This window comes from Argiope bruennichi, chromosome 8 (genome assembly GCF_947563725.1).
Source record: "Argiope bruennichi chromosome 8, qqArgBrue1.1, whole genome shotgun sequence".
Taxonomy (NCBI): Eukaryota; Metazoa; Arthropoda; class Arachnida; order Araneae; family Araneidae; genus Argiope; species Argiope bruennichi.
The window spans coordinates 106,140,947-106,168,165 of record NC_079158.1 but is presented as its reverse complement, the minus strand read 5'-3'; the positions used below and the strand labels follow the sequence as shown (position 1 = coordinate 106,168,165).

Here is a 27,219-nt window from a genome sequence, read left to right as displayed (position 1 = left end):
GGGGGGTGCCAGCTCACGTGTCGTCCTCGTCATCTGACCGCGGTTCAAAATTACGAGATCCGTCCCCAAATAGCCCAAGTGTTGCTTCAGACGGGACGTTAATATAACTAAACCTAAAAACCTAAACATAATCTTGATTTAGAATGCTACAAACTGATTTTAATTTCTAAACAGAAAAATGTTCATATTTCATGTATCCATTTCAGTGCATCTAGCATGAAAGGCAATGATACAATGACTTCTCCCTCCCCTGCACCACAAGTGATGCTCAGGATATACGATTTCGAAAACGACGTGTTTGTGGACACTGTCCGGTTGGGCCAAGTCGTAGAGTTGGAGATCACCATACGGGATGGAAGTAAGTGATGAATAATAATCGAATAGAAACAGAGTTTCCATTTATCAAAAATCTCTATAAATCAAATTTTTAAATGAAATTTTGGATTTTCAATGGAAAGACAGTTTCTGTATATCGAATAGATTTCTATATATCCAACAAAAATTTTCACATTAAAAGTTTGTGTGTATGTGTTTCAGTGAAAAAGTGATAATTAATTTTGTTCATAAGAAGGAATATAAAATACAGTACACTCCCGAGTATCCGGCCTAATGTGGCGGAAGGACTGGCCGGATAACGAAAAAGCCGGATAGACCGGAGTTCTACGAACTCATTTCTTTTCTCACCAATACCAGAAGAAAAAGTTTTTATATCAAAAATCACTGTTATAATATGTATATTCTTACTTCTTATTGAGTACTAAGCCCTCCATTTATCTCAATGTGAACGCAGCCGCTGCCAGGTGAATCATAGAAGCAGTTGTCGGTAACGTGTCGAGTTAAAATAGAGGGTTCTATACTGGTAGTTTATATATGTTTATATACTGACTGCACGTTTCAAGAATTTATTAGAGAAAAGGTAAGTAAAAAGATATAAAGTGTTCGCATTTCAACATAACTTCTGTAATGCCCAACTGAAATGCAGGAAACATAAACAAAACATTAATATAAATCGTAGTCCTGATTCTTAAGAAAAGTGAATCAAACTGATTTTATATCTCACTGATAAATGATTACACAGATATGAAAAGGTAACTCTAAGATAAGAGTCAAAACTTACAATTTTTAGATTTTTGAAAAAGTTTTTACTAGATGACTTAATAGACGCCTTGCCTTCCTCATTTAGTTACGAATAGAGAAATCAAGACCGGATATTCACGAACCGGATACTCGAGAGTGTACTGCAAATACAACCCCCCCCCCCCCAAAAAAACCCCCTGCTTTACCAATTTTTAACTAAAATAGAAATTCTTGAATGACTGAAAAGCATTTATGAATAAGCGATAAACCTTTGCTCGGTTTCAACATATCGTCGATCACAGTGTAAAAAAAAGATCGCATATAAAAATTCTACTTATTTGGAATCCGCCAAATGGTGCCCATTCATATCGCCAACAGAAGCCAAGTTTGTTATACCACAAAAACAAAATGGCTGCTAATATGAACAATGCAATGAAGCGTTAGACAATAATTAACTATTGACTATTTAAATTTTAGTGAACTTTCATTGTCATTAACGAACAGATTGATGGTATTGACTACTTCGCTTCTGTTGGGAATTTTCAATTTTCAAGTCTTCATAATTGTGCTGACTGAATTTATCTTACGCAGCTTATCGATTAACGTTCTTTCTGGCATAGTTATCATTCATCGTTAGCGATATTAAGAGGATACCAAGTAATGGATCAAATAATGAAATTTTTATAAACAATCTTTTGTTCTATAAGTGATGATGTGTATGACTTATGCAATTCAATATTAAAAGAAATTAAGTTAATAAAATACGAACTACTAGCTAAAGATTTAGATTAAGATGTTATAGTTATTTTTAACAAGATAGATTTTTAAGTAATTATAAAGGAGTTTTTGAATAATTAATTATTCTGATTTATTCTCCATGTTTTTATTTTATGACTTTCATTTTTTTTATCCAGTAAGGTGTGTGCTAAAAATGGCGTTACATCGAAAAAGAGATCATAATTAAAATTAAAAAAAAGTTAAATAGATATCAAAAGACTAGGTATTCAAAAAAATCTTTCATTCGCATGTGTGCTAGATGCAAAAGCAGCTAAAGAAAATGAATTTAAAAAACAATAGAACAAAAAAAAAATAGAGGAGCAGTCATAAAAAAGAAAACGTGGAGAAGGTCTGAATGGTTCAAGCAGAAGCGCCTACATAATATTCTACAGTAACAGAATTATTTAAACGTAATTAGTAAATAATAAATTTTACCAAAGATAAGCAATTTAAATCTAGAAAACAGAAAAATAAATAGAAAAAAGAAAAGAAAAGAATTTTAAAGAAAAGAGAAAATGTATAAATAAATAAAAGAAAGAAAAAAATATATAAGAAAAAAAAATAAGTATATGCATTGCCTCAATCTAAGTCTTTTCCACTAAAAAAATAGAAAAAAAAGGGTGCATTTTTTTTTTTCTTTTACTCGCAAGATACTGTCCAATTTTAATCATTAGTTATGTTTATCTTTTTCAGAATTATATCAAGGAAGTGTTTCTGACTGTGATGCTATTAATTACAACGGTACACGTTTCCCAGTGGTTCGCAATTTGTAAGTAACTTTAATTTCTTACTTTTATTCCCATATGATAAGCAGCAATGCGGGTTTATAGAAATTGAAATGGAATTTGCTCTTGGATTTTTTTTCCACTAATAGGTACAAATTTCTTATGATTCTAACAGTTTCCGATTAAAGTTCGATATGAAATGTAAAACATATGGTTGGAATTTTCTTTTAATCATTTTGTACTTATTTTTTAATTGGGTTTTTCTTATGTAATACATAAATGGGGGATATTTGTTTTCGGTGTACAGGTGAATTGGATTGTAATATGTAATAATTTCATATGAAATGCATATTTTATGCATTTTTTTCCGTTATGGTTTTTTAAAAATTATTTTTTAAACTACTATTTATGTCATTGGGTCAGATATTTGAGAATGGCATTAAGGCATTTTAGCGAACAATAGAATATTAGCTCAGATATAATAGAAATAATTTGTGGGCTATGAAGGCAGAAAAAAGATGAAAAGATGAAATCGATATTCTGCTTCGATATTTGTATTCAAATGATGTTCCCGAAGATAAATGCATCTTAAATCTCTGATAAAAATAAAAATAATATTTATATTGACATATTTTTTATTTCAAATATTCTTACATTATAAGATTTGTATTATTGCAAAATAATATTTTTTCACTAGATTTTAGAATGATCCCGTTTTCTAATATTAATAGCAGGCATAAAATAAATTAGATATCAAAAGTATCATTAGAATTGGATTTAACAGATAATAAAGAGATGTTCTGGATGACGAATTTATTTTATATTGCAGAAAAAATTAAAAATAATATTTATATAATGACATATTTTTTTAGTCGATATATTGTCACATCATAAGATATGTATTATTGCAAAATAATAATTTTTTCACTAGATTTTAGAATGATCCCGTTTTCCAATATTAATAGCAGGCATAAAATAAATTCGATATCAAAAGTCTCAGTAGAAATGGATTTAATAGCTAATTAAGAGTTGTTCTTGAAGGCGAATTTATTTTATATCGCAGAAAAAAATCAAAATAATATTTATATTGACATTTTTTTAGTCGATATGTTCTTACATTATAAGATATGTATTATTGCAAAATAATATTTTTGCAATAGACTTTAGAATGATTCCTTTTTCCGGTACAAACAACAGACATAGAATAAATGAGATATTATAAATATCAGTAGAAATGGATTCAATAGCTAATTAAAGGAAAATTTCTAAATACTGCATACGTAATCATACAAATTTATACAGATAGAGAATTATGAAACACACAGCAATAAAATGTACCATGTTTTATCGCTGACTAGCTTATTTTTCCCCCTTTTATGATGTTTATAACAAAAGATTTTGTATTGCGTAAGACATGGTGACAAGAATAATAGTTCTTTTGTATCATTAATGCCCCCAATGCATATAAATAAAGGTGAAATTATATGACAAAAACATTATTGTGTCAACAGTATTATGACAATTACAAGTACATAGATATGAAAAAAATATTTGCAACTGAGTACAGCTGCCTCTTTCTGAAGGAGCGAACTAAGTTTATACAATTGTATTTTTTATAACAATGAAGGTGAAAAAGGCGGAACACAAGAAAGAGATAATAAAGCTGGTGGGAATTGTCAAATGTTCATGTATCTGAAGATAGACTAAACAATTTTGATTGATTTAAAAGCGACAGTCCTAGCTACATTTCTAATTACGGTACGAGAGCATCCTCTATTATTCCACTTCCTGTAGCGTCACGTTCCAGCTCGCCGGCTGCAAATGGCATGAAATACCGTGGCACTTAAGTGAACCCTCGGTCGGCTCGACCACCCCTACTGCATGCGTGACCGATCGTTTGGTGTTGTGCTTTCCACTCGTACGCATTAATTCGGCAACAAACCCCTTTCTATTCCACGCAACCTGCGACCTTGCTATGACGCCCGACAAAGCCTACATGGATTGAGGCCGCTGCTGATTGGCTTCTCTGTTGGATACAAAGAACGGAACCCGTTCTTTTTTCCTCAGGTAGGGTAATGGGATAGGCATTCATAAGAAGAGAAGAACGTAGGCGGGTGTCTATCGTTTTGGTGGATTACTTTTTTTTCGCCGGGTGGCTTTACTCTGCAGGATGTGGATGGTGATCACACATGTGTTGTTTTTGCGGCGTTCATCATCGGAAGAATTCTCCTGGAGTTTTTTGAAAAGTATCTCGTTTTTCTGAAAATTTATTACTACAAACTTTGAATGATTATTGTTTCTAATTCACCGTCTGAAATAGAGCAGCAAAAAGAGTGTTTTGGGTGTCAGTCATGCCAAGATCTTTTGTAAAAGAGTCATCTCCTATAAAATTAACCGGTGCGTATCAAAAGTTCGTTGACCTTCTATTTTTAAGGCACTGAAAAGCTTCGACCATTCGCTTCACTGAACAATTTCATATTTATTTTGCAACGTTAGAACAACTTTATTTTTATTGAGGTGCTCCTGAGTGAAACAAAACAAACGCAGGTTTGCGCTCAAAGATTTACAGCCCAAGATAGTGAGCCTGGAAAATCATTTTTTTATTTACTGTGTTTTCGTGGACTACGACGCATCGTAAAACTGTGAATGTTTCATTGTGAAGAAAACACTACTTCGTTCGGCTAAAAATTTTTCATTTGTTGTTGCTCACTTCCAGCCAAGACGTTACACCTGCTTTCATCAGTTTGTGATAATACTGTGTATTCTCGTGAAACATGGATAAACTATTTCTTTCGGGAACTTTCAAAAACTTCATCAAGCCTCGCATATTTGTAACTGACGGAACCACATTTAGGTTGCATTACCGACTGACAGCGCTGATATTGACTGTTTGTAGCATACTCGTGTCTGCTACCCAGTTTTACGGTGATCCTATCCAATGTATACAATCAGATGATGTGCCAAAAAAAATTCTGGACACCTTTTGCTGGGTCGAGGGGACTTTTTCTTTACCCAAAGCTCTTCACAAAGAAGTAGGTGTTGAAGTAGTGTATCCTGGTGTGGACCAGCGTGATCCTGGCGATGAAGCAGTGTACCATGCTTACTATCAGTGGGTCTGTTTCGTGCTGCTTTTCCAGGCTGCCTTGTTTTATATTCCCAGGTTAACTTGGCGAAGCTGGGAAGGTGGCCGATTGAAGCATTTGTTGCAACAACAATTGAACAAACCAGTGTTAGGACACTGCGAGAGAAAACAGTGTTGTGAACAGTTAGTGAGATATTTCAGAGCCAATATGCGGCACCATTCTTCGTATGCTTTCAGATATTTAATATGTGAGGTGATGAATTTGATAAATGTCATTGGCCAGATCTACTTTGTGGATTACTTCTTAGGTGGTGAGTTTACCACATATGGTATGGAAGTTCTCCATTTTACGGTGCGTCCCCAAGAAAACAGAACGGATCCGATGGTGAGAGTATTCCCAAGACTGACCAAATGCCTCTTCCATCGCTATGGTCCTTCTGGAGATGTCCAGAAATATGACTCCCTTTGCCTTTTGCCACTCAACATTGTAAACGAGAAAATCTACGTACTCCTGTGGTTTTGGTTTATCATACTGGCAGTTTGCTCTGCCATTTCAGCTCTGTACAAAGTTCTGCTACTCAGTTCTCGAACGGCGCGATTCTATGCTTTACGATCTATTGCCAGATTGACGCCAAAAGATCATGTAGATAGAATTGTAAGAAAAACCTCTTACGGAGATTGGTTTATCTTTTTCTTATTAGCAAAAAACATGGAAGTCCTCAATTTCAGAAATCTTCTTGCTGATCTTCATAAAGATTTAGAGATGCCTTTACTCAATAATGATGGCACTGCCACTAGCAGTGCTTGAATAATGATGGTACTGCAACCATCAGTGCCTGAAATAGGACGAGATTAAGCATATTAAACTTTAGAATTTCTTATTTTAAAAACTTTCAGTTACATCTATCACCATTATTAATACGACTGTGAATAATTTCATTTGCTTGAATCTGTGAACATTTTTTTATAACTAGATGCAAATGATGACATACTTAAATGAAGACTGTGATCATATTTATGTGGTATGAATGTTTTCATAATATATTTTACTGTGGGATTTTCTGTTGAATAGAAAAGTAAAATAATAGTTTGTCAAAAACTATTTAAAATTTTAAAAAGGGCCGCATTTTACTTAGATTGTCAAAATAACTTGATAATTTACAAGAATAGGTTTTAGTTTTTACATGATTTTATCGTGATTTTCAGTGTGGAGTTTCTTTTAAATACTTATTTATATGTGCTGATGTTTAAATTAGGCTTAAAAATAAATAATTTCATCATTAGTTTTCATAAACATGTATTCATAACAAGTAGAATCATTGTATCATAAAAACAATGTTTATATAATAACAGCAGAAATAGATTGTTGCATTTATAATATTAGAAGTCATAGACTCACTTCATGAGAATAAATAATAAATACATTAATTAATTTACTAAATATTGTCTCTTGATAAAGGTATTACATTTATAGTTTCACGTTGCAGAATTTTTAAATATTCCCAATATTTTCAAAATAAGTGTAGAAAGTATTAAAAAATTTATACTTTCGTTTCCGAATCAGTTTAAAATTATTTCTGAACTTATAAAATTTGTTATTTATTTATAATTTCATGACATATTTATGCGACTGCGCGTAATTTACTGATATATTGTAATATTCGTTTATCTGCGTGTCTTCCTGTTTATTCGCTTTGATTGTTTTGTGTAATTAAAATGTATATTGCAAATGCTCGTTTCTGATTGTCATCTGCTGTAAGTTATTGATGTATCATTAGCTACAAATAAACGATGTGCATTTGAAAGATTGAAAAAAAATCACTTTTATTTTATTTCCAGCATCCACTTTTATTTTATTTTATCCAGCATCCAAAATGGAAAATAATCAGAAAACGATTTTTCTCTGTTTTGAATTCGATTGTTCTATAAACAAAGAACGAAACAGCGAAGAAAAATTCTAGAGATAATTTTTGTATTAAAGCATTAAGAAAAACTTACTATAATGATAAAACGCTACATCATTATCTGCATATTTGATATTATTGGTCTGATTTTTTAGTCGCGTGGATAATATTATCATTATAAATCATTTAATAATTACTTCTTTCAAACACAATTCTTTTTGTGAAATGTGTATTATTTTTTAATTTATTGTATCTTTTCGATGCTTTTTACCTAGAGCAATATTTTAAATTAGCAATAAGCAATATTTTTGAGCACTATTTTAAATGTATTTACTGCTATTAAGAAAAACTTTTAACCCTTATCGTGGCAAAATTGCTTTTTTGAAAAAAAGCAAAAAAAAAAAAAAAAAAAAAAAATGTATATAGGTAGCTTCTTTACGCTATAAAAAACATAAAAATAAAAAAAAATCGTGTAATAAAAATCGTTTAATAAAACTAAGTTAAAAATTATTTTATAGTGGTAGTATATTTTTATAAAGTTGTATGTATGGTATACTATACAAAATGAACATAAGGGTTAAGTAGATTTGAATCCCTAGACTGAAATAATGTACCATATTAATTATTAGACTTGATTCATTGTTCTTTAATTTGAAATTTATTTTTAATTACGTAAAAGCAATAACATGCTCATAAAACATATATTTAATATTGCCTTGTCCAGCGTGGGAATTCATTAACGAATACTATAAAATGCATTGTGTTAAAATGTAAGTAAAAAAAAAATTTTTAATAACGGAAAAATCTATTTAGAAATAAACAGGGTATCAAAGATTATTTTTTGAATTTTAAAGTTGTGTAAAAATAATTTTTGTGCAATATTATGCTGTGAAGTTATCACAAAAAAAATGATAATAATTTCATTTATCTCATTATTCTCATTATTTATTTAAAAATGATTTAATTCATTTTTAATTAAAAAAACTAATTAAAAATTTGAAAACTACCTTCTTGGCGAGTATGTACTACAAAAGAAGAAACTACATTGGGAAATTGGTTAGACTAAATTTTCTTTGCAGAATGTTTTGAACGATTTGTTTCATCATATACATATATCGCTATTTGTCGCTAGTAATCTTAAAACCTTATCAACCTATAAACCTTATCATATTAATTATATTATATAATAACTTATAAATATTTGCAGATCTCTATGTTATAAATACTAATCAAAATGCTATTTGGAATGTGATTTTTCTTCAAACAAATATTACGAAGTGCCTATTTGATATATCAAATTCCAATTGTAAATTGAGCGGTCTGAATTTTTTTTTCGTAACCACAAGTGGATACTTTTTTTATGACGTAATTGACCGAACAATCGTGAGGTGAATTACGATGCGTCATAAACACTTTTTTTTGTTGTCTTGAAAACTTCCGTCATTTGTTTTTTTTGCCACTTAGGATGGGGCAGGCATGGTAAAAGTAGCAACGTTTCGCATGGAAATTAATGATGTTTTTTTATGAACTTGTAACTTAAATATTAATTGGGAAGGAAAATTATTTTATGCGTTTCATTGTTTCATTTACTTATTAAAGAAATAAATTTATATTGCAGAAATGCAGAAGTAATAAATAATTTCGGATTGCTATACATCTAGTAAAAAAAAAGTTTAATAAAATAATGCAGCTTTATTATTAGTTATTCACATTTTTTAAAATCCACTTTTATAAATTATTATATTTATTGGAAGGAACTAAATATCTGGATTGTTTTGGATTATTTTTATTTCATTATTACATACATATTATTATTACATCTTAGCTGGTCCTTTTCTTTTTTCTTAAAAGTGAGATTTTTTTAAATTCAAATTTTTATATCTAGGGGAACTAGTTTTAATTTCTTTATTTTAATTATTTTTTTGTGACTTAATATATGAATCACAATTTTTGCCTGTAGTAAAAACCTAATATATATTTTTTTTGTTTATAAAATCGGAATAATTCACTGAAAACTTTTGAGAATATTTTCTGCATAAACGCATCAGAATATACCTGTTTTTTCATTTTTTTTTATGATTGTTCAATAAATGAAAAAGTTAAAATGTTTTGAAAATTGCAGATTTTTTTTTTCGTTCTATGTAAGTTAAACGAAACATGTTAAACAAAATCTTAATAATTTATTTTAAACTGATTTTTTTATGTTAGTAACATTATGACAGCCAAATATTTTTATTTATTTACTATGACTCTTTATTGCATGACTTTCATGTTTATTTAAATCCTTTTGAAAATAAAACTAAAAACTGAATTTTATGATGAGTCTGAGAAATTATTGTTGAGTCATTCTTCAGATATGACATAAATTATGAAAATTATTCTGTAGGGCACGTAAGACTTAAGTGCTGCACGACTCTGCTTTCAATTCTCATATTTAAAAATGCTTGGTTTCAGTAAAAAAATTTTTTTATATATAAATCATTTCCACTTAAATTTAAAGTTTAAATTTTATGGGAGCTGACATAAGAATTAGGGATACACAGTACATTATAACATAAGGCCTTTATAATAGTATGAAAACATAAGGCCTTTATAATAGTATGAATAAATTATATGAATGTCAAAATATGAAGCGTAAAATATTTTGATGAAAAAACTATTCAAAGACAATTTAAATTAAATATTTCATTGAAAATTTGAACGAGCATTAAGATGGGTGATCCGGTTGATCTCCAAATGCGGCTATTAAGTAATATTTAAATAGACATGTGATTTTTATAAATATTTTAATAACTAAATCAATGTAATGGAACAGATAAGAACCGGATAAAGTGTATTTGAAAAAAGTAATATTATTGTAATATATTATAATTTGTCGAATTTGCATTTTTTACAGATTTATTTATTTGGCCATTAGACTAGTATTATCGTTTTATTTGAAATGCCTGAAGTTTCTGCTCAATTTAGCTGCTATAGGTGTTTAATTTGCTTAACCAGAATGACGCCATTATACAAATGGAAGATTTACTCTTAATGTTTATTCTAGTTTATCTTTAAGTGAATGCATTCATGAACTGTCTTTCGAAAATGTATGAATCATGTTGACAATTTTTGCTACATTTGTAGAGAAATTACATTTATTTTGCAAAAACGAAATATCACTCCAATTAGAACCACTTACTAATTATATTTAGATTATAAGCGTGCCAATCAGGATGGAACCTTGATATTACGCTCACAAATAATAACCATTGTACAATGGTTGACAGCAAAGAAATGTTATAAAATTTAGTCTTTGAAATAACACTGTTTTTTTTAATTCTTTCATTGAATTCGCTCCTATAACTGAGGTTCAGTTAGCGGTGATCGTGGCAAAAACTTTCCTTCAGTAACCTCAGGGATGATGGCAGTGTCAACAGTTAATTGCTGAAATATCCAGCGGGAAACATTGTAAGTTCATAAGAAGAGGGCACTGAAAAATGTATTTATATGCAACCAACATCCAGATGGCATTTCTAACAATTTCTATTGTATTTCTAACAAGTGCATAGTATTTTCATGATTAATATATCTTGAGAGTTCCTCTGTCCCAAATAACTTATATTATATTAATACATGTATGTTTTAATAACAGGTAATGTATCTGCGAAATTTGTGTTAACGGTGACTTTTTATAGGATTTATAGGACTATTTATAGGATTTGTTTGTTTGTGACTTTTTATAGGATTTGTATTTTATTACCATTTTCAAACTCAGTGATTCGGGATTATTGGATTTGGGAATATTTTCTTTCTGAGTCAAACAAAAAGTTGAAATGTGCATATCAGCGTTATTTTTGGAAAATATAGTACTAGAATTTTTTCCTTGCATTTTAACAAAACTGAAAATTTATAGCTTGGAATTGATTTCCTATTGCACAACTGTTGCTAATTAAAACTACAGATAATTATCTGATTAAAATTTTCAACTTTTGGAACTAACTAATTTTTTTGATTGTATAGATATAATAATTTTTTTATAATATTTTTTTTAATTGTATAGATATTTATTCCTAAAAAAATTCAAAATGACCAATAAAAATCTTAAGGCAAATGTCACATTTTCTGCATTGTTTCATTAAATAAAATGTACAAACTCGTTATGAATCTTGTAAGAGAACAAAGGAAATGACATCCCAGCGTTAGATAACTGCAGCCTGCTGCTAGATGATATGCGCAATTATGCTTCTCATGTGACAATGGCATAATTATGTTTGTCGTGTGACAGTCATACATGAATTGATTCCATTTATTTTTATAACAATCCGAACGTGATTTTTCATTTATTCAGTCATGTTTTTGTTTACTGAATTATTTTAAATAGATCAATCATCATGTCACGCAATGAAGTCGATTCATGTTTACATGATAGGCTTAAAAAGCGTTGCATTAATTTAATTTTGAAGATCAGTTACTTGAACATTGTAATACAAAATGCTGCTAAATATTATATGACATCCAAAGTCACATTTGACACGTGACTGATATCATTTTAAGTGACACGATAATTGGAAAGACCCATTGTCTTTTATTTAGAGACTTTTTGATACATGGTATATTGTAAGAAACTTCGTTAGTGAACAAAATTGGAAGGTATCAATATGGTTTAATTGATGAATTGCTTTTACTTTATATTGTAAATATTTTTTCTGTTGAACAAATGGTTTGTGCAATATTCTGAAACTACCACAATTCTTTATATAATTGGATTATTGAATAATTTGCAAAATATTGCCATTCGTAAATTGCTAATAGATATTAATTTTTTTTGATTCAAGAATGATTATGACTTTCTTTTTAGAAAGTTATAATAATATGTACTCTGTCAATCTTTTATATTTGCCGTTATGTGCGGTTGCTCAAAAAATTAGCTCTAAGTAAGTGCTATTTATAAGATAGTGATGCACATTAAAGTGGACGTTAAATTCTTACATATATGACTTTAAGCTAAGCCTGTAACTTTCTTAATAGTAATCTTTTTTTAACCTGCAAAATCTTTTATTTATAAAGTTGGCTGATGCATAAATTATCCCCTTTTATTATTGTATATCATTGTATTTCTCAGTTATTTAAGCTCTATTATTTCATACATCGTAATAATCAATTATTCTATTATTACCTTTCTCGTTTTATTTATTTTAACCAAATCGTACTGCATTAATTAGACCAGTTTTTTTTTCTTTCTCGTTTGCAAAGTATACAAAAAAAAAAAAAAAATTGCAACTGTCAAAGAATTCAAACCAGAAAATCTGACCAATCTATCGGGAAATGAATCAATTCTGGCATTATGTCTGTCTATCTGTGAGCCCGGCAACTCACAAGCGTTTTGAGCTAAACGGATGAAATTTGGTATTCGAACTTTAGTGCGAATTTGTAGATTTCTATCAAATTTTGAACGAAATCCATTCAGAGGAAGTCCGTTTGTCGGGCTTTAAGTACAAATGAGTACAATCACTTCAAAACGTAAAGAGTTAAATAGATGAAATTTGGTTCACAGATTTAGCATCTGAAATGTAGATTTTTTTATCAAATTTTGAGCTAACTTTATCAAAGGATTGATTATTTATCGATCTGTGCTTGCACATTCATGTGAACGCAATGACTTAAATCAATGAAATTCGATATGTGATTATAACCTTAGTTTTCTGTCAAATTTTGGTTTTTAATTGGTAGAGAATAAATCTTACAGAATACGTATTCGTGCTATAGGTTCAGTAAACATGCTAGATTCACGCCAGGAATCTATATTTTGTGAATATTATTTGCCATTTTTTATGCAAAAACTCGTAATCTTACCCAGTGGTTGCTATTTTATGCAAGGAAGATGAGGGATAAGACTTATTGAAGAATACGCGAGAAAGTTTCGAAGAGACCACTCCCACTGATTTCGCTTTTATAGATATCTTATATAACAATCACTTCAGTTCAGTCACAGTCACAGCCATGCGTGAAAAAATAAAAAGCTTATGGGCATTCATTTATGGCAACCATTAATCTGAGTTTCGGTAGTCATTTTCATTACTTTTCAATGCCGGTTGTGCATCTCAAGCGTCTGGACAATTTTAGATACCTAATGAAGTCGAAATTGGCTGTAAAATTTTACGACTGATTTAAAATGTCGGTATCGAATGAGCCAACTCTCGCCAACAAATCATTGACAGGCAGATTATGATTCATGTTTCCTGACCGACATGCACTGCATTCTTTGGGTATTGGCACCCATTAAATGAAATTCAATTCAATTGAGAAGAGCCTCATCAAAAAGCATTGGTTGAAGTAATAATCGAGCTACAAGCATCGAAAGATCTTTTATATTCGCCATTTCGTCTGGTTGCGCAATAGTTTTGTACTGAGGAAATGCTATCAATAGGATAGTGACATTTTAAATGGGATGTTAATGTATTAAAGCGGAAGTTAAATGCATATATGTGCGTATGAAAATTGTAATGTCCTGTCGCCCACGTATAATGTGTCCTGTAACGATATCAAGGTTTTATTAAAAGAGCCGAGTTGACCATAATGCTTGTCTGTATCTTTACCGCTCTTGTACTACCGTTTATTTTGCCATTCAAAATTTTTTTAAATCAAAATTATAATTCGTATTTAATGTATAATTATATTAAAAATACTTTAATTAGAATTAAATTTATTTATTTGAAAACTCTGGGAGTATATAGCTCTTTTTGTTCTATATTTAAATAGAAAAAGATTTTTTACAATTTTTTTTCTTTCTTTTATTGTCATTTTTCATTGTCGGAAGTTTTGTATCTTAATAAAAACAGATAAAAAAGTTTCCACTAAGATTTGACAAGCAATAAATAAATAAATAAATAAAAAATTGCGGAATATGTTTATAATGATGTTTTTTTTTTTTTTTTTTTACTAAGGTTTAAGCAGTTTTTAATTTTTTAAATAAAAAGAGTATTTATTATTATTATTTTTTTCTTGTTATTTCATAAAATTGAAAAGCTTTTTTTTTCAAATTAATTTCCAGCTGTGTGATAAATAAGTTTGCCCATTTTTTTTGTAAAATTCCCAAGTAGTTTTTATATTCAAAATCATGAGACACATTCAAATAAAATTTACTGACTAAAAGCTTAATGATATGAAATAAATCAATTAAAAACGCATAAAATGATTAATTTTGATCACATTTATAAACGTTTCTTAAAACTGAAATCATCACAGAATTCTTCAATTTTAATTTAATATTCTTATAATAGAATTATCCCTTCTGTTAATTAAAAGATCTCTTTTAATTTAAAACTGGAAAAGTGACAGAATAAATAGCATTTAAAATATTTATTTTAGATATTATTTTTACTGGTTTTTGATAATTTATGCGATTTCCCGCTAGTGGTTGATAACTCATATGAATAACCTGAAGTATGATCTGTATTTTATGAAATAAAAATGCATTTAGCATATAAAAATTCAGAATATTATGGAATATTAAAAAAGTTATGCTCGTTCCAGCGGAGTTTGAAAGTTAAGTGATGTTCAGAATATACTGGATAATTTAAAACCATTGTATTTATTATAAATATATATATATAAACAAATATGAAGAAAAGATTTGAACACAATACAATAGAAAGTTTAGAGGGTTTTTTTTTCATATATAATAATTACCCTATATGACTACTTTTTATCTACATCTATACAACATCTATGCAATTCCTCAAACGACAAACTCCATGAAACATGTTCCCAGCCACTAATATGCGACGCATGCATGTTTTCTATGCAATATTTAAGTCTACTGGAAGGATTTTTAGCATCTTCAAGTCATTGGGATGTGTCGTAGATCTTATCCTAGCCTCCTTCGCATGCAACAGAGAAAAAAAATGGATTTCAATTTCGTATGATAGTGAAATAGACTCCTGTTTGCTGTTGTCTACGTGGCCAAGGATTGTGTAGACATACGGTTTAATTGTATCAGGTACTGATTTATACTGTTATTCGATTATATATACTTTCCCCCTCGGAATGAGACAGGTACTCATTGGGCATCGGTTCTCACATTTGTGCCAAGTCTGGTATCTGATACTGAAATGAATATAATTTTAAATTTCGATACTGCTTCTTTTGGAAAAGATATTGACGACGATATGTCGGTGATCTTGGTTTTTACAGAGATTGTAGGATGAGTGAGACAAGGAAAGGCTTCGTTTATATAGTTAATGCAGGAAGAGGCAGGATTTTTTCGTGTTACATGAAATAATAATGGCTGAAAATGAAATATGAATAGAAGAAAAAGATTACGCATGCTAATAGAATCGCAAAGGCGGATGGCTGATTAGGTTATACGACCTAATACTCTGTGTCAGACTGGTATAGTATCATTTGAGCAATAATGAATAAGGCTACAATGCGGTATCAATCGATCTCAATAACTGATACCGAGTATCAGATAATCCTAATCTGTATTAATTTTATATATTTGATACAAAGCATCATTTTTACATAGTATCTATCTCTTTAGCTTGCCAAGGATAATCACAATGATCAACTATTATATCATATATCTGACTGCACAGACCCGCCCGAAGGTACACGGAAAAAACTGAATGAACGGATAGCAACACTGGCAGGAACTGTGGTTGAGTCCTAAGGGCCATCACCGTCCACGTTACAATCCTTTCCTTGATAAGTACGTCCCATCATCGTCTCCACCTTTTTCTGTACCCACCAGGGAAATGAGAACCAGTCACCACACCGAAACCGTCTCGTCCTCATTTTCTGAGGTGCCCCCTCCCCTAGTGGATCGATCAATTATTTTATAAGCAAACAAAAGTTTGGGCTTTCTTTTTCTTGTTTTCACCCTATCGTTATTTATAAGATAATTAATCATAATCGGTGCAATTGCGTTATTTACATTATCGTTTCGCGGTGTTTGAATGGTTTAAGTGGCAAGAGTCCGAAATTCCTTCTGAAATTGGAGCTCGGAAAAATATAGCTCCCCATTGCGTTAAAAAAATAGAAACTTTGTAATATTCTCCAATCAAATATGTTTAGAACTTTCGTTAATTGTTTTTCATCTGCTATTTATGTAACTGTTTTTTTTCTTAGAAGTTGTTAAAGTAATTCCATTGAAAAAGGAAAGAAACCTTCTCTTATTAACTGCTGCTACCTGCCTGATTGATTGCAAATAGTTCTTTCATGCAGACAATCTCTCTTTCATTGCGAGACAATGGTTAAAAAACAGTGTCATAACTCGATGTCCCAATTAACGAACTTCTGAGGGTCAGTTGAGAGATTTTTCGTGTTCATTTAAGCCGTTGACAATGATTACAAAGAAAGAAAGAAGAAGAAGAGAAAAAAAAAAGCACTACAAACATTGAAAAGAAAAATCAAGAAGAAAGAAATTGTATTTCAGATGAATGAATGTTTATAAACGTAACCTCTGATGACGTGTTTGAGTAACCTTGAATTTCATTGGTTGGAAAGCTGTTACAATCTTATACTCTCTAACCATGTAAACTTTTGGCCTAAAATATGGATGATAGATAAGCTAAGACAATGTAGCAATGATAGGATGGTATTACACATTATTTAAGTTTGTTCCGTATAAAGCTAATTAATATATGGAATAAGTAGTATTATATATAATAATATTTATAAATATATATAATTTTATATTTTAAGCTTATTTAATATTACAACACATAAAGAATACACGATAGAGTCTGCTGAAAAGTTATAATATAAAGATTTTTCAACCTTAACAACATAATTTTTTTCCACTATCATTTATTTTGGAGGCATATCTGGACCACTTTATATCATGAAGATAGTAGTCACTTCTAGTCAAGTTACTAATCTGCATTAAAAAGAATTATTAAAAATATTTTATTTAGAAGTTCATTTTTATATAGAACTATAATTTATGTTTCCATTTCTTGTTTAAATTGTAATATAAAGAGTCTTCAACTGCAGTAATTAATGATTCTTAAATTCCTTCTGCTGTCATTAAGTATGGGAGAATATCTAGATAACTTTATATGGTGAAGATAGTGGCTATTTCTGGTCAAGTTAGTGACCTGTATTTAAAAAGGAATTAAAAATATTTCATTTAGAAACTCAGTATCATATAGAACAATAATCTTTTCTGCCATTTCCTGTTTAAATTGTTCTAGGATTTTCAAAAATGTCGTTGGGTGGAAAATCTTAAAATATGCCAAAAAATGAAATCGTCCTACAAGAAGGTTCTTATTGATTTTAATATTGTTCATGTGGATTTTTTAAAAAGGGAATTCGGCAAGTTTTACAATGCAGTAATAACGAGACATGAGTAAAGAGGAAAGATAATAAAAAAATTTTACTATCTTAGTTATTTTTAGCATCTGTTGAATATAATTAAAAATAGAAATAAAGTGACTTGAGAAAACTACGTTTGACTGGCTAATTCTTTTTAAATGAGAAATTTCTAAATTTCTACAAAAAAAAAAAAAAAAAAAAAAGAGATAAAAATCGTGATATTATATTTTATGAAAAATATTATTGTTAATTACGAAAAACATAAGCGATGCTTTAAAATTTAAGAATGTCTCGTTTACAACAGATTAGTGTTATTTTATTTTATTATGAACATGATTAGTTTGATAAAATGGATTTGAACTGTGCATGTAAGCTGTCAGTGTTCTTTTTATTTAATTATTATAATAATGATTACGATATCTCTTGAATGGTGAAAAATTATGCTTTTCCATTTAATGAATTTTTTCTTAAAAATAATTCCTTATTTTTAAGAGAAAACCTCCATTTTTAATCTGTACACCTTTATTGTTACTGATAAACACAAGTGTACTATAGATGGTATTTAATTTACTAATGCAAGGATTAAATCCAATATATCGTTGAAAAACTGACTCTAATGTATTGAAAATTTCACATTAAATTCTCTCAAACCTATGAAGAAGATCAGTTTTCAAATGCTTTCTATTTAAAATAAAGCGATTAAAAACACATAATAGTAAAACAGGATAAATATCTTAAGAATTATGGCAAGGAGAAATCACTTTTTTCCTGATCTGCTTTTCATCATCGGAATGATTCTCACTTTGCCTTTCCTCATCTTCGCTGTCGAGATCTGGAGCTCATAATCGTTAAATGGAATATTAATTTTATGTCACAGTCCGATTGGAAGAGGAGAAATAATATCAATAAAACTGAAAAGATTCGACAGAGAGAGATTCTTAGCGCATTACAGAATGTGCCTGCCATGTTTTTTATTTTAATTTTATGCATTGTGAACCAAATCTTAACGAATGGGCACTCTTTTCGTCGATGGTAGCCAATGCAGCGGCAACTGTGAATAACATGAATGGGATTTCGTTGATTTGATGGACAGGGGAAATTAACGGATTACCGATATTTATCGATATTACTAAAAAAAAGACTTAAAAAGCCAACATGTTAGATATCTTCAGCGACTTCGACGAATATATCGAAATAGATTATACTTATAACGACAATAACGTCTTCAGACTCCACTACAAGGCTACCGTAATAATACTGTTTGGATTTACCGTTCTTTTGGGCTGCAGTCAGTACTTTGGCGATCCAATCGACTGCATTCATGGAGAAGATGTGCCCGAAAATGTAATGAAATCATATTGCTGGATACATTCAACTTTTACCCTGCCTGATGCTTATGACAAAAGAGTTGGAATTGATGTGCCTCATCCCGGTATAGACAAACATACTCCAGGAGAAAACAAAAGATATCATGCTTACTACCAGTGGGTTATATTTCTACTTTTCTTCCAAGCCCTTCTATTTTATGTCCCTCGCTATATCTGGGAAGCCGTAGACGATGGTAAAATCAAAAGTTTAACCCAGGATGTCGGCCCAGGGGTTCTGCAACCGGATGACAGAGCTGAATGTAGAATGCTTCTTGTCGATTATCTGAAGTCACATATTGGCGACCACAACGAATACTTACTGATATTCACTCTTCTGGAGATGTACAATTTCTTGAACGTTGTCGGCCAAATTTATATAATGGATCTGCTTTTTGGTAGAGAATTCACTACATTTGGGATAGATGTCCTCAGGTTCACCAATATGGACCAAGAGAATCGAACTGATCCAATGATCAAAGTGTTTCCAAGGATGACTAAGTGTACTTTCCACAGTTTTGGGTTTTCTGGAGACGTTCAGAAACATGATGCCCTTTGTATTTTGCCGATTAATGTTCTTAACGAAAAGCTTTACGTCTTCCTTTGGTTTTGGTTCGTCGTGTTGGCTGCTCTATCTGCGGGAATGCTGGTGTTTCGGTTTGTGACTATTCTGTGGCCTGCTGCACGCACTTACGTGCTCAAACAAAAATGTGACTTTGTGGATATGACAGATCTGAATTTTGTGATGAAACATATCAAGGTCGGGGATTGGTTTGTGCTTCACTTACTGACTAAAAATGTGGATTTCTTTTATTTCAAAGAAGTAATTCATGATTTTGCGAATGAGTTGAAAGAAGATGCAAAATTAAATCGTAAAGGCTCGTTAGAGGACTATAAAGCATTACCATAATCTGTGTTACTATATATATTTCTTTTCTGATAAAGTTAAGTAATTTTTTGTCAATAAGTACCTTTATGTTGTAGAAGCCCAATGAATTCCTTTTTCTCTTTTAATTTTTTTAATTATTTTTTTTACGAAGAATAATTAAAAAGATTGCTATTTGTGCTACTATTGAAAAGAATTAGCAGTGATAGAATAAAACGATTTATTTTATTCTGTAAGATTTGACTGTTCTCTAAGCATATTGAACAGCTTAAACGATTTATTAAAACTTATTGAAAAGTAGAAATCAGAATCAGCTGAGTGATTTTCGAATCATTTTTATTAATTTGTTCCCTAAGTAAAATATGTGATTTATAAAAATTATTCAATCCTGATCGCACTGTATTTTAGATAAAATATGTAAATGCGATTGCTGCTTCCTAGTATACATTTAATATGTACTTTATAAATATAATGTCGAGTTCATGAAGTTTAAATCTCAGAAGAATAACATTTCTTTAATATGCATGATGTCATAAAAATGGATGTAGGTTTCGATTTTCTACTGGTATTTCAAAATAATCATAATTTAAAAATACCTTTCAAATTATTCGAAATTTTACCTTATTTTGTTTAAGTTTTTAATAGCTAATGTTTAATAATTTGCTGATAATTCTATTATTTCAGTAATTTAGAAGTTTTAAATAACCTTTCTATTCTTATCTATGTTTAATACTAAAAAATACTTAAAAGAAATTTTTAGATAAATTTGTGTCAAAACTTTGATGGCCAATTTTTTTAGAAACAACAAACAAACAGAGAAGATATTCGATATTGTTTTCGTAGGTAAAAAATAATTGTAATAAATTGTTATTGTTGTAATAAATTGACGGAAAATTAAAAATACTGGAGATTTATTTTATGTCCAGGAAATTTTCAACATATACTATTATGGTCTTCAGAATTGTTTGTTACAGAAGTAATAATCGCCTCCAATTTTTGAATTCTGAAATAATCGACTTCAATTTCTTATTAATATAAAAATAAATTTATCTAAAAATTGACAATTCATTAAGAATTGTATGATACGTTAATGTAGATTTATGCTTTCAAATTGTAAAAAATTCTGCTAGAAGATTTTTTTGAGTGTACATTTACATATTCAGTATTGTTAATATGCCGATTTATTTTTCATGCAGAATTTTAACATTAAATAAATACAGAAAACTTCAAAAGTTCACCAATTAAATGTATTTTTTTAATTTTCTTTACCAATATGAATAACTGCAATTTTTTTTATATTTTTTATAATGAAACACACACAAAAAAATAAATAGCTATGGCAGAATGTTTTAAAAGGACTCTAATTTTAGTTTCCTTGGTTTTTAAAGGACTCTAAATATTACAACTGTTATTATTAAAATAGTAATAAAAATCCCTATCAGTAAAATTCTTTATTTTCGTTTCACATCTTATTCAATCATTTATTAAATGTTTTTTCGCATTGTAACAATATTCTTTCTATATAATGATTTAAAAAAAAAAAGAAGAATCTTTGGATATTTTGATATATTAATATACTACATCACTTAATGATTGATGAGAAAATGTTAAAATATATTAACGCATAGCTGAATATAATGACCACTTCAATAATTTTCATTACAAATTCCATCAATTCAATATTGACAAACAGATTATTTTTTAAATTTGATCTCATTTGATGGAATTTACTGAAATTGATTTAAAATATCATTCAAATTTTTTCGATATTTTGCTTCAATAAACTTAACATGAAGAATATTACCCTTTCGGTTTTTTTTATATTGCTATAAAAAATATTTGTGTTCATTAAATTTCTTAATTTTATTCTAGCTGGATTTATATTGATATATTTTTGTGCGAAAAAAGAAATAAGAGAATATGTTTTCTATTGATATTGTAAAAAAATTTGAAAGTAAGAACTTAAAAATTTTTTTAAAAAAGGGAAAATTTTGATAAGGATGTGCTTTTAGATGAAGCATATATATATACAACAAAATTACAAGATACACTATTTTATATTATATTTTGAGGTTAAATAAAAAAACTTATTTTTGATAAAATGTTCTGAATACTTTCTTCGAAGCGAAGTGTTATACAAAATTCTTGAAGTGGCCAATCTTTAAATTCCAGGACTTCAAAATTAAAATTCTAAAAAAGATTATAAGATTAAAACTTGATTATTAGCTTTGTGTTATCAGATGGAAAGTCATTTATTCGAATCCTTTTTTTACATGCTTGTATCTGTATTTTTTCAAAATGGTTTAAAAAAAACCATATTTAAATAATCTGGAAAATTTCTTTCCCCCTGCTTTTTGTTAGAATTTATAACTGTTAAAATTTTCAGATCTAAGTTTAACAAAAATAAGTGTATAAAGTTTTACATACTGCTATGCAAAATAAAATTAACCAACAAATCCTAAAAGAACAAAAAAGCTTTCTATTAATTGAGAAAGATGAGTATATTTAATTCCAGCTGGATTTAGCTGTCAGATACAATTCGATTTATATTACATGATACACTAAATAAATGATTGGAAAAGTACTAACAAATTCTGGTTCGGGAACAATTTTGTGAATTTAAATATAACGCCTATTCTTTGTAACAAATTTCAATAGATAAAAATATCTAATTCGATATTATTTCCAGTTAAAAATTTTTTATAATGTTATTATTGCATTCATTTTTATATTACAATAATGAATTCGCTTCAGTAGACAGGGGACTTTTAGACAGGGGAAAAATAAACGAAAAATAAAATATATGAAGCAAATTCTTCAATTCTGTAGAAATTTTTTTCTTAATTTAATTGGTACTACAACACTACAAAGGTGAACGAATCCAGAACTTTAAATATTCAATTATTGAAACAAAAAGTAATTGTTGGAACAAAATATCCAGATGAATATAATAAGAAACAATAAACAATCAGATAAACAAAATGCAACATAAAAAAAATAAAGAAAATAAAGCCAAAGTACGAAATTAACAAACTCAAAGAATAATTCTTGAATACAATAGACTCATTACAAAGTAAAAGCATAAGCTCTGTCACGCGGAAATGTTTTGCTCTATCAAATGCCTTGAAAAAACAATAAATCAGTTAATAAATGCATAGCTTTTTTTTTCTTCGAAATGAAATTCCAGGAGGGAAAATCTATCTTTGAATTAATTTTACGCTTATCTTATCTTACATGATCTGTTGTAAATAAAACAATTTTCTTGTACTGAAAATGAATTGCAATTATAACGAAACGTTCTTACAATAGAATGTTCCTTATTAGCGAATTAAATTTATTAAGGGCAATTTATAACCAATATGAACTCTTACAGTTAAAAGTAAAAAAGTAATTATTTAAAAGAATGTTTCGCAATTTTTTTTTTATTCACTGTGATATAAATTGGAACTGAAAATTGTAAAGGAGAACAAATGAAATCAGTTTCTTTGTGAAAGATTCAATATATTTATGGATAACTAGCTGATATATCCGTCGTTACTTGGGATTAAAATATTTTCATGTCTAATATTTTTAACGTAAAATTACTTTTGTGTAAATAATATAATATAAAGAAACCTTTTATCGTCTGTACTTATGTGTAAATAATATAATACACAAAATCCTTTTATAGTCGGAAACTTTTTAAATTAAACTGCGAACATCAATTGAACCAGGTGTTCGTTTATTTCCGATTCACTTGCCTGCGATTTTTTTGCTTGGTTCCCCATAGGCTGAAGCAGCTGCTGGTGTCGAACATCTGTTGTATTTGTTCGCATAAACTTTATCTGCTTTGTTTTCATTTGAGTTCAACCAACAGACATTAAGTTTTCTTTTTAGATATCGTAAAAGCATCATCTATATACTTATAATAAAGCTCAATGTGTGTGTGTGTGTGTGTTGGCGCTCTACAGGCCAGACCGTTTGTTATACAGCTACCAAATTTGGTACATGTATACCTTGGAGGTTGGGAATGTGCACCTGGGGTTTCTTTTTTTTGAATTTTTAATTAGAATTTTAATTATTAATTAAAAACTAACTTTCCCGCCAAAAAAATCTTCCATTTTCCCCACCGCCAACTTTTCCGCCAAAAAAATCTTCCATTATCCCCAGCGCCAAACGAGAAAGGCTTCCGTTTTTTTTTCTCCCAACAGTAATGAGGCTAGGGTTAAAATTTTTCGGCGGATTATTTCAATCGGTTCTGTTTATTTTCTTAATGTTTGATGCATTTAAAATTAAACATTGTTAATGAATCAATCTTTCAGATTCATTCTGAAGTACTTTTAAATTAAAATAAAACAGAATAATGGAAATTAGAAATTTCTAATCTGCATAGCGTTACCCCAACTGGCGTAGAAAAAAATCACGTATTTGCGTTACGTAACCGGCGAAGAAAATTCACGCATGCGCATTCTGTTCTGATTGTTGCCATGGCAACGTTATCAATGGATGATTTAAATTATTTTTGGGTTAGTTGCATGCTTTTGTAAGTAAATTGTATTTATGTTAGTTATATATTTTTTGTATATGCTTATAGTTTTAAGTACATCGTTTTTTAAGTAGTTTTTTTAAACCTGTTTTCAACCGTTTATTTTAAACGATTCATTTTATTTTCTTAGTGTTTGATGCATTTAAATTTAAACATTGTTAATTAATCGATCTGCTCATAATGAATCTAAGAAAATTTTGTTGACCAACTCTTGAGATATTACATAAATTAAAAAAGATATTCTTTAGTGCCCATAAAGTTTAAACGCTGAGTGACTCTATTTTCAGTAATCAGATTATAAAAAAATGCTTTGTTTCAGTAAAAAATATTATTATATTAATTGAAGATAAATTCTTTCCACTTTAATTTAAAGCATAAATTCTACCGTTTTCAACCGTTTATTTTAAACGATTCGTTTTATTTTCTTAGTGTTTGATGCATTTAAATTTAAACATTGTTAATTAATCGATCTGCTCATAATGAATCTAAGAAAATTTTGTTGACCAACTCTTGAGATATTACATAAATTTAAAAAGATATTCTTTAGTGCCCATAAAGTTTAAACGCTGAGTGACTCTATTTTCAGTAATCAGATTATAAAAAAATGCTTTGTTTCAGTAAAAAATATTATTATTTTAATTGAAGATAAATTCTTTCCACTTTAATTTAAAGCATAAATTCTACGGGTGCTAACAGAAAATGAGAGAGATACATATTACGTTACGACTGAAGGCCTTTATAATATTATGAATGAATTATATGATAATCAAAATTTGAAGTTTTAAAATATTTGGATGAAGAAGCTATTAAACTAGAAATTGCATAAAATATTTAATTATTAAAATTTTAACGAACATTAAGATTGGCGAACCAGCTGGTCGCCAAAGGCGGCTAGTTCTAAATATTTCACGACTCCAAGTTCTGTATTTTTCACAATTAAAATATTATTTATTTAATTGTAGACGATGCAGATGAAGTTTACAGGGAATTTTAACGGCAATATTCTTTTTTTAATTTAATAAGATAAGCTTTAGAATTCTTATAAAAATTTAATAAAAATGTTGCCAAACTATTTTAAAAATAAAACAAAAATATCAAAAGTAAAGTAGAAAAGTACGAAATCTTATTGTTGCTTAGCAACGGAATAACCATGAATTTTTTTTATTTCAAAATCATTTGCATCTTTTCAAGCATTATTAATTTTGGAAAAATTAATGAAATTTAAAAAGAACTGCACAGAAATGAAAGTAGATATTATTTAAAAGATCAAATTTTAAATTTTAACATATATAAAAATATTTCTTGAAAAATAATTTGCTGAAAAGTTGACAGCATTCTTTTTTCTTATCTTAATAATAAAGTTTGGTTGAAAGCTGTCAAATCGTTTATGAGGAGATATGGAACATACAAAATTACTTTTAATTATATTATGATAACTGATATCAAATAACTTCGGATATTTTAATTCAGGTATCAAAATTTTTTAGACTCTTTAAAATTTGGAATTCTTTTCACAAAAGCTTTAAATGCAAAAGACAGAAAAATTTTCATTATATCATTCTGCCTTTCAAATGAATGGGAAAGACTTTTGTTTCTTCGTTTCTGGCACGAGTACAACGAAGACAAAGAAAGCGTGTGGGACATTAATGCATTCGAAACCAAGAAGAGGCACGAAATGAATATTAAAACTACTACTTTTATTCATTGTAAAGTAACCATCCTTGAGAAAAGAAGTGCCGGCTTTAACTAGATGCCAACTGTGGGCTGACTATTCATAAATTAAATAGTTTGTTGTTTTTAGAGATAATTTTTAAGACTATTATTTAATTTGTTGCAGTTCATAATCTTGCAGCTTTTGAAATCAGAGGTAGAAAATAGTATGGATTATTATTAATCATGTTTATTCTGTTAAATTAAAATGAAAGGAAAATCTATCATTTCTTACCATTCGAGTGATACATTTTGTAAATACACCGTTAGAGGAATCTATTTCGAAATTAGTAAACTAATGTAAGATTAGAATTCTGTAAGAGATTTGCGAATAAATATGTAGTTGTTGTCTTAAGTACCTGCAGTTATCTTTTTAATAATTTTTTTTAACATTCGCATTCACAAATTGTTCTAATATACTTTTATGTAAATATCTTTTTTCTTTTTGAAATTTTACTTAGCTGAAGTTGTGATTCTGCGCAATTTGATGAGAGTCATTTACTTAATCTGTGGCATAAATTTTAATTTAATTAGAAATGTTCTTTTTTTCTTTGACAGAATTTTCGACTCGAATACTTTAATCGAAGTATTCTTTTTTTTTTTTTTTCATTTCAAATCCCCTTATTTTATTTAAAAACTGAGCTTAGATCTTTGCGAAAATCAAAAGCATCCAATTGAAAGAAAAGTTGTCCTTAAAATATAATATTAATTTTTTTCTTTTTTTTCCTTAAATATCTGATATCCATGTACTTTGAAGTTATATATCTTTTATATTCCATATATATTGAAATTTTTCTATTGAACACATTCTTCAAAGAAAAAAAGAACACAAAAAAATTTCTAAAGAACAGGAAAAATGATTCGATTTTA

The 27,219-nt window shown here is 29.0% G+C and overlaps 3 protein-coding genes across 3 annotated transcripts in view; all 3 read left to right on the top strand.

The window, feature by feature from the left end:
* Positions 1-27,219, top strand: part of LOC129981029 (uncharacterized) — a 272,688-nt gene that overhangs the window by 55,352 nt on the left and 190,117 nt on the right. The window contains exons 6-7 of the mRNA XM_056091634.1: positions 207-358; positions 2,548-2,623. Coding sequence (XP_055947609.1) covers positions 207-358; positions 2,548-2,623 — 228 coding nt within the window. The remainder of the gene's footprint in view (positions 1-206; positions 359-2,547; positions 2,624-27,219) is intronic.
* Positions 4,449-7,008, top strand: LOC129981033 (innexin inx2-like). Its single transcript, XM_056091637.1, has one exon. The coding sequence runs from the start codon at positions 5,354-5,356 to the stop codon at positions 6,467-6,469; it is 1,116 nt and encodes a 371-aa protein (XP_055947612.1). The 5' UTR covers positions 4,449-5,353; the 3' UTR covers positions 6,470-7,008.
* On the top strand, positions 18,950-20,632 carry LOC129981032 (innexin inx2-like). Its single transcript, XM_056091636.1, has one exon. It carries the CDS (start codon positions 19,020-19,022, stop codon positions 20,136-20,138), a length of 1,119 nt encoding a protein of 372 aa, XP_055947611.1. The 5' UTR covers positions 18,950-19,019; the 3' UTR covers positions 20,139-20,632.

Excerpts from the sequence above, each read along its gene's own strand:
- LOC129981033 (XM_056091637.1), top strand. The coding sequence starts at position 5,354 with ATGGATAAACTATTTCTTTCGGGAACTTTCAAAAACTTCATCAAGCCT.
- LOC129981032 (XM_056091636.1), top strand. The coding sequence starts at position 19,020 with ATGTTAGATATCTTCAGCGACTTCGACGAATATATCGAAATAGATTAT.